This window comes from Pyrus communis, chromosome 5, assembly GCF_041283825.1.
Source record: "Pyrus communis isolate YQ-2024b chromosome 5, ASM4128382v1, whole genome shotgun sequence".
NCBI lineage: Eukaryota > Viridiplantae > Streptophyta > Magnoliopsida > Rosales > Rosaceae > Pyrus > Pyrus communis.
Genome location: NC_142569.1, coordinates 7,064,616 through 7,078,226, shown reverse-complemented (window position 1 = coordinate 7,078,226; position 13,611 = coordinate 7,064,616). Strand labels below are relative to the sequence as shown.

The window sequence follows — 13,611 nt, the reverse complement described above, 5'->3', positions numbered from 1 at the left end:
ACTGGAAAACAAAGAGGAAATAGAATTTAAAATTGTAGGAAAGTTGGATGCATGGATTTCACCTTTTTCATTTCGTCTAAGAAAATTCCTTTTTGAAGCTCCTCAAGGAGTTCTGTAGGGGAGGGCTCCTTGATAGGTGAGTCAGAATCCTTTATAATGGCTTTATAGTTATGTGGGAGCTGCTTCACTTGCTGTGCTCCTGTGGCAGCGGGGTTAGAGGGCGTCGATGCGGGCGGGGGGCTAGAGGGAGTCGATGGGGGCGGGGGGCTAGAGGGAATCGATGCAGGCGGGGGGTTAGATGGGGGTGGGGGATTAGAGGGAGTAGATGGGGGCGGGGGGTTAGTGGGAGTATATGCGGGCGGGGGGTCAGAGGGAGTCGATGCAGGCGGGGGATTAGAGGGAGTCGATGCGGGCGGGGGGCTAGACGGGGGCGGGGGTTTAGAGGGAGTCGATGCGGGCGGGGGGCTAGACGGGGGCGGGGGTTTAGAGGGTCTCGATGCGGGCGGGGGGTTATAGGGAGTCGATGCGGGCGGGGGGTTAGAGGGTCGACTGCGAGATTTCTTTTGCCCCATCTCTTTTATGTGGTTCTTTAATTTTGTTTTTACTTTATATAGATAGACAGAGATAAAGAGATGGGGGCTGTAAATATTTTAACCACGTGGGAAAGCATGAATTCCTTTTCTTTTACTTTGGAATTTCGACCATGAGGGAAAGCACTAGATTGGCCTAAGAATTTTTTGCTAAAGTTTTTGGATTCCCGACTTTTTGTATTTGATATGTATAAAAAGTATTTGTTAATTACTTTTGTTTGTTTATCGTATATATTCCATTTAATAGCCTTCATTCTCAGATAAGACATCACATCCCATATATTATTCTCATTTATAAAGTAATATTTAAATTTGTAAGTGATTATTGCATTAGCAAAAATCATTCGTCTTCAGTTTTGATGAATTTGCATATACAAAATAATCAAACACCTAAATCAATGACCATACGCCCAAAAAGGTTTTTTTTTTTTTTTTTTTTTTTTAATTATTTTTGTTTTTAATCCTGTTGGGTATGTTAATTTGGTTTTGGAAGCATTGTTGGCGATCATGCCTTTGTTTACTCTGAGAGTGTTAGTTTACTCCGGCAACGCCTTTTTTTTCCGTTAAATATATGTTTAGGGAATGAAAGTTGTTAAATTTCATCCTGATAGGAGTTGGCAACTACACATGGTCAAAATATTTTCACAAAAAAGAGGTATTAAAGGAGAAATTTTTTGCCGGTGTTATATAATGATATTGTTTTGCTGCTAGAAAGCATGTTTTCATTGCGTTATGTGTAATACTTGCCGTGTCTCCCATTACTGAATCATCATGAACTTCATATAGCTTATCTGCGTCTCTTTCCAGGTTGTGATGTATGCTGTTAAGAAGCCTCGGAATATCACCCATAAAGGACTAACGGACTTGGTCACTGAGTAAGAACTGAATCGACATGCTTTCACTAGTGTGTGTTTATGACGCTTCAATTGACTTGTAGTGGTAACACTTTCTAGAATGGAGTAGAAGTTTGACTCTCTACATGTAGAGGTTGAAAGTTACATGTAAAGGTCGAACCTTTTACAAGCAAGATTCACTAATCATGAAGGAAAATTCACTTATCATGTGTTCCGTTCTCATTCTTAAAAAGTATAACAGCCTAGCATGAATTTTCATGTGATATGAAAACTATTTGCAGCACAGATAAAAAGAGTGAAGCACAATTTTAGAAGTTGTGAGAAAGAACTTCGTATATCACCTTATTCTTGGAGAGGAGGGTGGAATAACTGGAGATGTATCATCTAATTATATGTGGTGCATTGATCCTATCTGGGGTGTGATATCCACACACCCTATTTTACTTCTCACACACCTTTTTAATTTTCGGTTGTCGGATCAGATAAATTGAAGAAGATCAACGAACATAAATTATCAAGGGGTGTGTGAGAAGTAAAATGGGATGTGTGGATAGCACACCCCTATCTTCTAAGGTGCACTATAGGTGTGCTTGTGCATATTGGGTTTTTCCAATACTCCATCAAGTATGATATGGTTTCATGATATTAGTGTTTCGGAACATGATTTACTGTAAATTTTTCAGCCTTCATAATTCTCACCTCAATACTTTTGACTTTGACATTTTCAGAACCAATGGTAGCAATAATTAGTAAATATTATGTTTATGTATATAGCCGGAAGTTCATATACTCATATATATATATATATATATATATATATGAATGTTTAGAGACGAACTTTCTGATGGCTGATATGAAATTGGAAAGAGCTATTAGGGTGGTAGCTGGGGTAGCGTTTTATATCCCCACCTTTTTAGAGTAACCTGACAATTCTTTGTTTTGTCTTATCTAACCTCTGATATCTTCGTAGATGGAGCAACAAATTTTGCACATGGTTATACTAGCTTTGCTGTTTCTGTTGGAGTTTTATTTTGAGGAAAACCTGTTGCTGCTGCAGTGGTGCTGATCACATATAGTAGATTTTATTTGACATGTTGCTTGCATGATTCCATGATATGTTAAGATGTCTATTTGATTTTCCAGTACTCCCCTTCACATGTGGGCCTCATTATTAGCGTCAAAGTGTCTTCAATTTATAGAGCAAGGTTACGATGCAATGATTTGAGCTTAAGATCTCTTACTCTGTTACCGTGATAAATATTATTGATTTACCATTATTTTCAAAAGCTTGAAACTGTTAGGATGTGGACCAAAAATCATCTTATACCGTACATCCATGAATGATATAGTGGGGAAATAACATGTTGGCTTTCCATCTATATTTTCAGGTCGAGTTCGTTGGGGGCCCTATGTGTTGGAATACCCGCATTTTTTCTGCTAGTGCTGGTATGGAAGTTCGGTCTATATAGTTGCTTCTGCCTTAAATGATTTTCTAAGTTTACTATTGACGTTGAGCTTCAATTGATAATCTGTGTTATATTAGGAGGGGGAGCATTTTGTAATGGCCAAAAAATTCATGTGAGCCAAACTGATGAGGTTAGTATTTCTTATACTAGAAGAAAAAGAAAAAGAAAATTGAAATCTATAACTATGCCGAATCATGTTATTTTCGGTCGATGACTGAGTCTGATCTTATGGGATGCTAGAATATTTGCAGTGGTATCTTGATTAACACTTATTGTTTTTCCTTCATATTAATATACAGACTTTCATATTAACACTTATTTGCAGTATGAATAGTTTACGCGGGAAGAATATACATAGACTTTCTGTCATAAGACTCATCCTTTACGTTTTTATGGCAAGTATTTGAAAGGGTTGCTTCCGGCAATCTCTTATGACAAGGTGCTTAAACTGATGCATGAAAATTGTAGTTCACTTTTCTCTCAGCAAAATCCTGGTGATCAGATGTGTGATTTCCATTATTCATAGAATTTGGTATTGCAATTTTGAACAGATAATTGAAGAGGCTGGAGGAAAGGTTATATGCATGGATGGCGGAAAATTTTCTGTATTTGATAGATCTGTCTTGGTATCCAATGATGTGCTGCACGGCAAGGTTAGTTTTCTGCTTTATCCAGAATCCAATTACAAAACCTTATGTGTTAAGATCGAACCACGGTTCTATAACGCATGATCTTAACTTTTCATTGCCTTTCCGTTACTGCCACTAATCTTGTTCACAATTTATATAACCATTTACGAAGAGTCAAAAGCCAATTCAGTTCCCCTAACTTGATGTATGTTTCTACTCATGAAGTGGCAAGATTTCCTTTCCCCTTCCATTTTTTTCGCTCCAATTTTTGTGTTAGGGTAGGTTGAGGCGAGTGAGTAGAGCAGATGGTATTGTAAGTCCGTAACAGAGCTCAAAGTAATGCTATGATTTCCTGTAAAAGACGCCGTAGATTGTAATCATATTAAATGCACTAATGGTTTAAAATGAATAATTCTTGAATTTCATTTTTGTAAAATGCAGCTTTTAGAGAGGATTGCACCTGCAACAGAGAAATTGAAGAGCAAAGGAACAAGCCCGAAGGTTACACAACAGACATTTGATGCACCTGACGGTTCTTTTTTCTTTGTTTTTGCCAATCGTGCTGAGAACATATCTTCCACCGGAAGATGGTCTCTCATTGTTTCATTGGTGACGTTCACTGTAAAGTACATTTCAAGCGCACGTGATATATGTTGTAAAATCGACGATGTGTGTACAGTGGAATAAATAAAACAAGACACAAAATTTACGAGGTTCCTCTACAGTCAGTGTGACTGGAGTACGTCCTCGGGCAGCAGTGATGCTTTTATTATAATTTGGAATAATAGGAGTACAAAGATAACTCTATGTATTCTCTCCTCTTCTCTTCCTCTCTTTCTTTTTCTGCTCTCTTTCTCTGTGTTCTATCTTCAAAGCATACGGAGTGCTCTATTTATAGAGCAACTCCAAGCACACATCTTTGACAATATAATCTCCACATATCAATATTCTGCCAAAGTTTTCAACCCTTTGGCAATGTTTTCAATGTTGTGGCAGGTATTCAATACTGTGGGCATTCATTACCCACTAGTATTTTCAACACTCCCCCTTGGATGCCCACATATCAACATTAGTTGCCTCGTTAAAATCTTGATCTATTTTTGGATGCTCCCCCTTGATGAGTTTCTCCCCCTGATTTCAAATTCTTTAGGCTGATCATTGATCCTGCTGCTTTAGTCATTTAGCGGTGATAGTTGCCGAATGAGGTGTTTCACTTGTTGTTAACTTTCCACAGACTTGTTCTTGAACTGGGTTTGAGGGCCTTCTGCTAGACTTCCTCCAAATGTCTGAATTTACCTATTTTATCTGGAGCTGAATTTGATTCAAGGGTGGTGGACACTTAATCTTGAATCGGACTTGTGATTTCTTCAAAGGCCGTCTAGGCTTGATCTTGAATGAAATTGGACCATGAGAAGCTTCATGTGACAAGTGATCTTAGGCTTTGTCGGGGATGAACTGACATGTGTTTGTTGTGGTTGTCTCCACATACTTCAATGTATCATTTTCACTTGCCTTACTTGCTCATTTTGCAGAAGTGGTATTTTCCTTATGCAGGTTTGACATCTTCTCGTGTAGTATTTGTCATCTGATACAGGAGTGGGATGCAAACCTTGTATTTGAATGGACCATCACTTCTTGGTGGCAGCGAAAGTTTGAGTGGAGGTTCCGACATATTGTTTTCTTTGTCCTTGTCTTGGTAGGTAAGAACAAGGACAAAGAAAATGACAGGGAGATTGCATGATATGAGATACTCTTCCTCTCGTCCCTGATGATATGAGATACTCTTACTCTGGTATGACTTGTTTGTAGAGGTATTCTTGGAGAGGAAGAAAACTGAGTATTTCGAGATACTTTGTGAAAGATGCATTCTCGGAGATGAGGAAGAGTTAGATATTTTTCAGTTCTGCCTTGCCATGGAGGACATAGGTTGACATATATATGGATTTCCCAATAGCAGGTAGTAGTGCTGTGCCTTTACTCTTGTCAGCAACTGTGGTGTAATTAGAACAGTAAGATTCACGCGTTTTCAACTTTATCAGAGATCTTTGACAAAGTTGCACGTGATATCCAAGAGCTGAGATTGCGTCTGAGAAATGTTGACAGAAGTCATGCAGGGAAATCCGGCTTTTGAAATTCGAAAATCGGTGTCTCTTCGATTTTTGAATAAGTGGTCCTGTTGCCCCTCCTTTTATAGAGATATCAATTTTGTTCAGAAACACTCAGAAATTGTTGCTTGTAGAAATTTTCCTTTCTTGCACTTCTGAGATTTTATCTGACTTCCTTCATCATTTCTGAAAATGGCTTGCCCATCTAACATTTGCTTAGATTTGAGTCTCAGGATTGATACAGACGAGCAGCGTCAGGATAACATATGGCGCCCGTCCTTCTCATCTTCTAATGGTCCTCTTACGGTTGGGGACTCTGTGATGAAGGATAACATAACTGCTACAGTGGTAGCCAGGAATCTTCTCACTCCAAAGGACAACAAAATCCTTTCAAACCGGTCTGATGAGGCGGCCGTTCAAGACTCATTGGCTCTCAGTGTTCAATGTGCGGGCTCTGTATCCAATATGGGCCAGCGCTTACTTGCTCGAACTCACCAAGTTGAATCATTAATGGCTGAGGTGGCAAGTCTTAAACAAGAGATTAGAGGGCTTAAACATGAGAATAAAGTGTTACACATGCTTACAAATAATTACTCTACGAGCATGAAAAGAAAGCTCGACCAGCTACTGGAATCCGAAGGTCGGACTCAAAATGACAATCGGGGGTTCGAGTCTTTATTCCAAAGACATCCATTGTCTTAACTGTCTGGAGTTTTACCAAGTATTGAGACTTCAAATAATCAACTTCTGGTGTCTTCCCCTTCTGGGGTACTTCCGAGTACTGAGGCTTCACATGAGCAACCTTTGTGAAGGTTCCCTTTTGTTTGTTTTAACTCATGTGTCTGTAATTTCTCGGAGATATTAATATATAAGCTTTATTTCATTCAGTGTATTGTGTTAAATACAATAAAGCATATATTTCACTAAGATGTGGTACTTCTGGACCAAATATCAATTTATCTTTACCCCTCGCGAAGATAAATGATTATTCTCAGTGTCTAAATCATTTGAGTATTCAACTCATAATCTTCAATCCATATAATTCTTTAATGTCATAAACATCATGGATAAGATTCGTGTTGGCATATTGTTCGATTCTGCAGTTCGAGACAATATTTCTCTCAACACTTTATAATCTTTCTTGACTCTTCAGGACTCCCAATTTAATATCATCAACTCTTGCAAGAGATTTTAGTATGTTGCAACAATATCATAATGGAAGTACTTACTAAGGCAATTTATACCATCCATTGGTATTGAGTACATATTTCATGCTTTACCCTTCCGGGGCTTACTTCAAGCAATTTAAATCATTCAGGGATTTTCTACACTTCATGGCACATTTTCCCTTAGAATTTATACAGAGCAATTCGCTTCCATGTATATTTGAGGGATTTACTTATGGAGATATGATGTGGGCGACTCATAACCCTTCGTATATAATTCTCCATTTATACGAACTCGTTTCCAACCTTGTGCCATATCATGTGAGTGTATTTCACAGTATTACAAATGCTCATATGTAACCTTTTAGGTTCAACATCTTTTGGCTATTTGTATTGTATCCAAGTATATAGGTCTATTTTTCTACGTTCTTACAAAATTATAATGGAATTTGCCTTTCTCCATTTTTGGCCCATAATTTTGTTGATGAAAAAAAACGGGACTCAATATCACCACAGCTCATTGATGAATTTAGTAGCTACTGGTAAAAACCAAAATTACCATTGGTTATCATCAATCTGTGATCCCATATTCTCATGTGCATGCGCATGCATAAAAGCTTTTCATTTCTTTTGGATATCCATTGCCTCTTCAAGGGCATTACACTATCTCTTCCAGGATAGTTATAATTTAGAGAATGCGGATCATAACCTCATTTTGAGCGTTATAGAGCTTGGATTTTAATATCCACTTCGGGAGTTGAGTCATTGGAACCTATACGTCTATCATGCTTCATGCATGAGACATCAATATTCCCATGTCCGCGGATTGACCTTTTCGGGACAAGTATCCTTGCAACAACTGTCATGCGTCTGGCATGCGACAGTTATGCAATAGTTCAGTAGTGCCATATTCTTCTTCTTTCGAAGGACTGAACCTTTTGAGTCTGAGGGTCTGCCACGCTTCAGGCGTGCAACAGATAAATCATTTGCTGCCATATTATTTTGTCCAACAGGGACATTAATTCTTGTAGGCACATTTGCAGCAAGCATATGTGATTTTATCACTTTCGTTTCATCATTAAATGCATCATTCAATTATTCTCACTTTGTTTGTATATTGATTGCTTCATGAATCAAAATAAGACAAATTCTCTTCGTTCTTCTGGAACGGTTTTTTCTTATCATTCTTCTGGAATGATATTTGTTCATCGTTCTTCTGAAACGAAGTTATTTTCTCCCCCTAACGGCGGGAAAATTGTCTTATCAAAATGACAGTCCGCAAACCACGCGGTAAATATATCCCCAGTCAAGGGTTTTAAATATTGAATGATAGATGATGTCCAACATCAATGCCTAATCCGCAATGATGCTTCATTTCAGTATGTTGTGGCAGTGCAATAGGCACATAGATAACACAACCAAAAACTCGTAAATGTATAATGTTTGGCTGGTTCCCAAACACGAGTTGTACTAAGAAGTATTGATGGTTGTCAACAGGTCTCAACCAAATCAATAATGTATCATGTAAAATGACATGTACCCATGTAAAAACTGGCAATTTTATTTTCATCAGCAAAACGCGGGTAATCAATTTCATCCGTTTAATAAATGCTTTTGCTAAACCATTTTTGAGTATGGACATAAGGAACTTCTGGTCCTTATTTAATAGTCTGCAGACTGAGACTCTTATGACTTTTATTGCAATTAAGTTGAGGCACTGCGACACTTCAAACTTAAGGTACTTATCAAGGAACTTCATGTCCTGATCTTTTTGTTTGATGGAACTTTAGGTCCAATCATTTTTATTTGATGAGGATCAAGAAATTGCAGGTTCTGATCTGATCAAGGAACTTCGGGTCCAGTATGTACTCATCGTAACAAAAAGAAGTACAATAAATAAATTAAAACAATAGGCGGTAATTCCAGCCAGAATGAATAAATTGCATTTAAGTAAATAAAGCTTGTGACAATGGCTTTAATTTAGCACCATTCACATAAATCAAAACTTAAAACGGTAGGCGGTAAAACCGTCCATGATAAATAAATTGCTTTAAAGGAAATAGAACTTGTGAAAGGGTTTTAAACCAACACCAATTCACATAAATAACAAGAAGTATCATACCTCCTTTTATTTATTATTTTTCTTTCTTTTTTGTCAGCACTTATTCAAACCTTACTTTTCTTATTTCTGTAGCATGGTGCCATGCACCAACAGAAACCATTTATATCATTTTGACTAAATGGTGTCATGCACCATTCTGCACCATTCAAATCCTTTATATATATATATATATATATATATATATATATATATATATATATATATATATATATTTTTTTTTTTCTTAGGTTGCAGTCAACATCTCCCTTTTTTTTTCTTCTCCACATGTGCCTTGCCATTCCATCAATCCCCCTTTTCTATTATTTTTCTTCCTTCTCTGTCTCTGCCAGTCTCGAAACAAAAAGCCAGCTGGGTAGTTATGGAGGTTGCCCAAATTCAATTCAGAGACTGGCGTTGTTCTTGCATGACCCAGGGAACATGGCATCGTTAAGCAAGAACCTCCTTACAGAGACATAGATGACAGTGGGGTTGACGAAGGCACAAGAGAGGGAGGCCTGTGTGGATTCATTCTTGCCATCACCATCTCAAACAACCAAGTATTCATGGGAGTTTTCAAGATCCGTCGAAAACAACGTGATCTGGGTTTCCAAGTCTGATGAGATTCTTCTGGATCTCTGGAAACCAGTTGTCAAGTACGAGTTTTCTCATCTCGTGACGACTTCAGGTCGTAAATTTCAATTCTCACTGGAATTCGGTGGGGCGCTTCTGGCGCAGTGGGAGAGACGAAAAATAGACATACCATTTATTCTGTGAGATTTTAGATGACTGAAGTGAGAGGTGGATAGTGCTTCACCGGATTTATGGCGTTGTGCTTTCCACTGACATGAGAGCTTCTCGTGCTGATAACGTGTTGTAAAATCGACGATGTGTGTACAGTGGAATAAATAAAACAAGACACAAAATTTACGAGGTTCCTCTACAGTCAGTGTGACTGGAGTACGTCCTCGGGCAGCAGTGATGCTTTTATTATAATTTGGAATAATAGGAGTACAAAGATAACTCTATGTATTCTCTCCTCTTCTCTTCCTCTCTTTCTTTTTCTGCTCTCTTTCTCTGTGTTCTATCTTCAAAGCATACGGAGTGCTCTATTTATAGAGCAACTCCAAGCACACATCTTTGACAATATAATCTCCACATATCAATATTCTGCCAAGGTTTTCAACCCTTTGGCAATATTTTCAATGTTGTGGCAGGTATTCAATACTGTGGGCATTCATTACCCACTAGTATTTTCAACAATATATATATTATAGGGTAAATTACATTTTTTTCAAACTTGACATCAATTTTAATTTTTTACAACATTTTTAAAACATTTTAATTTCATTTCATATATTTACTTGTCATTTTATTTCAATTTCATACAACAGTTAAAAAATTTGTTACGTTAACCGTTGAGTGATGACGTGGCAAATATATGGTCCCTATTTATGTTGATGTTACTGCTATATTTGTGACACGTGGCTAAACATTTAATAAAAAAAATTAAAAATTAAAAAAAAATAATTAAAGAAAAGTATTTATAAAAAAAAACCCTGAACCGCTTCATCTTCCCGACCCGAGCAGCCCTCCACCCCACCATCCCCTCCACGGCTCCACCCCTCTCTTCGGGCATGTTATGTGCAACCTGGCAGCAAGCAATGCAAGCTCTCGCCTTTACCTCTCTTCTGCAACACCAACACCATCCTCATCTTCTTCCTCCTTTTCACTCCCATTTTCTTCAATTCCAAACCTCCTAACCCCACAAATCCCCCAACTGGGTCTCCCCATTCCCATTCAATCCCCAATTCTCCCCCCAAAAGTCCCAATCTTTCTCCACCACTGATTGAAAATTTCAGAGAGATTTGAACCACCCCAATTGGGTTCCCAAAGGAACCAAATATCCCACACAATGTAAGAACCTTTGAAAACCCAGTGCTGCAAAACCTCTGATTTTTTTCTTCAATCAACAGAGTGCAGCGAAAGGCGTTGAGCTTTGAGGGAGAGAGGGACTTCGAGAGAAAAATGAAAGGGAGCCAGAAAGATCAAGACAAAGTGATTTGGATCTCAGATGCGGAGCTCCACAGGGACCCCAATTCCTGGACCCGACTCCCAATCTCAAGCCACCCCTAAACTCCTCGTCTAGTTCCTCCTCTTCGTCCCTCTCACTTACATTGTCTACACTCTCAAGGTCGTCTCCACCTCACGCGCCGCCCGCTCCGACGACAACGACCCTTTCACCCCTCTCCGCCTCTCTTCCTCCTCCTCCACCGGCAACACCACTACCGCCCAAGCTCGGACTTCCCAGATGCTCCACCTCAAAACCCAACAACCGGATAAAGCAAACCAGCCGACGGGGATAAACGACATCGTTTTCGGCATTGCCGCCTCCGCCAAGCTCTGGAAACAGAGGAAGAACTACATCAAGCTCTGGTACAAGCCCAAGTCGATGCGCGGGATAATCTGGCTGGACCGCGAAGTAGAGGATAAAAACCCGGAAGACGACGGTCTCCGGCGACACCTCCGGGTTCGCCTACACGAACAAACAGGGCCACCGGTCCGCGATTCGAATATCCCGGATCGTGAGCGAAACGGGTGGGGAATTCGAAGGGGTTTGGGTTTTGGTTTTTTTTTTTTTTTTTCTAATATTTTTCTTTAATTAATTATTTTAATATTTTAAATTTTTTTATTAAGTTTTTAGTCACGTGACACAAATGTAGCAGTCATGTCAGCACAAATGAGGATCACATATTTGTCACATCATCATTAAACAGTTAACTTAATAGATTTTTTAACGGTCGTATGAAATTAAAATAAAATGATAAGTAAATGTATGAAATTAAAATGTTTTAAAGATATTGTAAGAAATTGAAATCGAACACAAACCTAATACGGTAAAATGTAATTTAGCCTATATTATATCTCAGCATGTGTTCCCTTACTGACATGAATATTGCTTTAGGGGTTTAATTACAGCATAGCATGTTTTCCTATGTTGCTTTAGGCAAATGGAATAGGTTTGAATTGTTCTAATTCAGAAATAATCGTCGATAATGATCATCATCGATCTTTCTCGTCAAGAATTGATCCTGTCTGGAGTCACCGTACTCACTTTACTGAAGCAGAAAGAAAAATGCGGAATTTGGGCAGTAGTTAAAAGTGGATCATCGTTTCATTATTCTGTTCGGACCATTTCTTACATAAGCACTTCTCTCATTTCTGCTTTATTAGAAAGAAAAAAAAAAAACCGGAACTTTATTTCTCAGCTCGTAAGCGAAGTTGCTGAGTACTGTGCAACTTGGTTTTTAGGACGAATGACGACACCCTTGATAACAAGCCCTTTCTTCCAGTTCCCGCTGTCATATTCATACATCGAAAACTCCATGTCGCCAGATTTCTCAGGCGATGCTTTAAACTCGCCAACTGGGATCTCGACCCATTGTCCTCTTGGGGTTTGCATCAGATTAACTTTACGGCACTGCCTGGTACCATCAGGGAGAGTGAGCCTGAAATTGACTGGAACTTCCCATCCATAATCTGCAGCATTCAGCTTGACCACAAATGCAACTTCATAAAGAGTTCCGGGTGACAGGTTTGCGGTTTCAAACTTCCCGTGCACTTCTAGCCAACATACATTCAACAGTTCAGCAGCATCAATGAAGACGTCACTGCAATTAAACCCTAAGTTAGGACCGATTTCTATATATATATAGCAGTAACCAACAATCAATTGTGATATACGGATTGAAGATTTTGCTACCTGGTTTCTTGCAGGGAGTACCAGTGCCAGTAACGATTGTCTTCGGCCCAAGTGATTGAGAGATCTCTTGCATACACCATAAAACAGTTGTTGGACTTTTTATCAACCCAATACTTCTGCAATAACAATTAAATTGCTAATGATAGTCAAGAAAAAAAATGGATAAACATGATTGTTGATATTTCAAGTCCTATTAAGAGTTGATCTTTTGATATATTTAAGGAAATGGTTTCCGCACACCCGTTTACTTCTTTTGCACACCCTGTTTATTGCTGCCCTTGAAGTGATTCTCCTTTGGTTTATACAAATAGTCAAATGCTATAAACAAACACGAGTGTCCAGAGGGAGAAAAGCAGTGTGCAAAAATCATTTCCAGATAAGTTGCTTTAGTTTTGATCATTTGGAGTTAAATTTCAGTAAGAATTAGAACAATTTCACATTTCTGAAGCATGTTTGATAATTTCACACAATAACTGAAAAAAAAATAGGAAAAATAATTTAAAATTGTCAGAAAGTTAGATGCAGGGATTTCACCTTTTTCTTTTGGTTTAAGACAACTCCTGCTTGGAGCTGCTGAAAGAGGTTTTCAATTGAGGACTTGTTTATTGGTGTGTCAGCATCTTTCACAAGGGCTTCATAGTTATGTGGGAACTGCTGCTGCCTAACTTGCTGTGCTGCTGTCCTTTTCTCTATTTCCTTGACTTCTTTCGCTGCTGCGGCTACCTGGTTGTTATTCGCCGAGGGCTTGGCCTGATGATCAGCAGCTGTTCTCTCTACCACTGTGGGTTTAGAGACAGTCGGCTTTGCTTCTGTTTCTTTCTCTGCCGCTACCTTATTATTAGTCGGTTGCTCACTAGGCGGCTGCGACCGTGACTGTGAGGCCTCATCTTGTGACCACCCAGTCCCCATATCTGCATGCAGTTCTTCAAACCGGTGATGT

At 38.8% G+C, this 13,611-nt stretch overlaps 2 protein-coding genes and 1 pseudogene across 2 annotated transcripts in view; 1 reads left to right on the top strand and 2 right to left on the bottom strand.

Moving 5' to 3' along the window:
- LOC137726784 (lectin) overlaps positions 1 to 572 on the bottom strand; it is a 1,327-nt gene extending 755 nt beyond the window's left edge. Inside the window, exon 1 of the mRNA XM_068465744.2 lies at positions 63 to 572. Within this exon, the coding sequence (XP_068321845.2) occupies positions 63 to 572 (510 nt within the window). The remainder of the gene's footprint in view (positions 1 to 62) is intronic.
- The window catches only part of LOC137724657 (uncharacterized), a 26,580-nt pseudogene extending 14,512 nt beyond the window's left edge, over positions 1 to 12,068 (top strand).
- Positions 12,062 to 13,611, bottom strand: LOC137726288 (protein PHLOEM PROTEIN 2-LIKE A1). Its single transcript, XM_068465196.2, has 3 exons — positions 13,206 to 13,611; positions 12,672 to 12,787; positions 12,062 to 12,579 (listed from the first exon to the last, which is right to left on the bottom strand). The coding sequence occupies exons 1-3, from the start codon at positions 13,578 to 13,580 to the stop codon at positions 12,174 to 12,176; spliced, it is 897 nt and encodes a 298-aa protein (XP_068321297.2). The 5' UTR covers positions 13,581 to 13,611; the 3' UTR covers positions 12,062 to 12,173.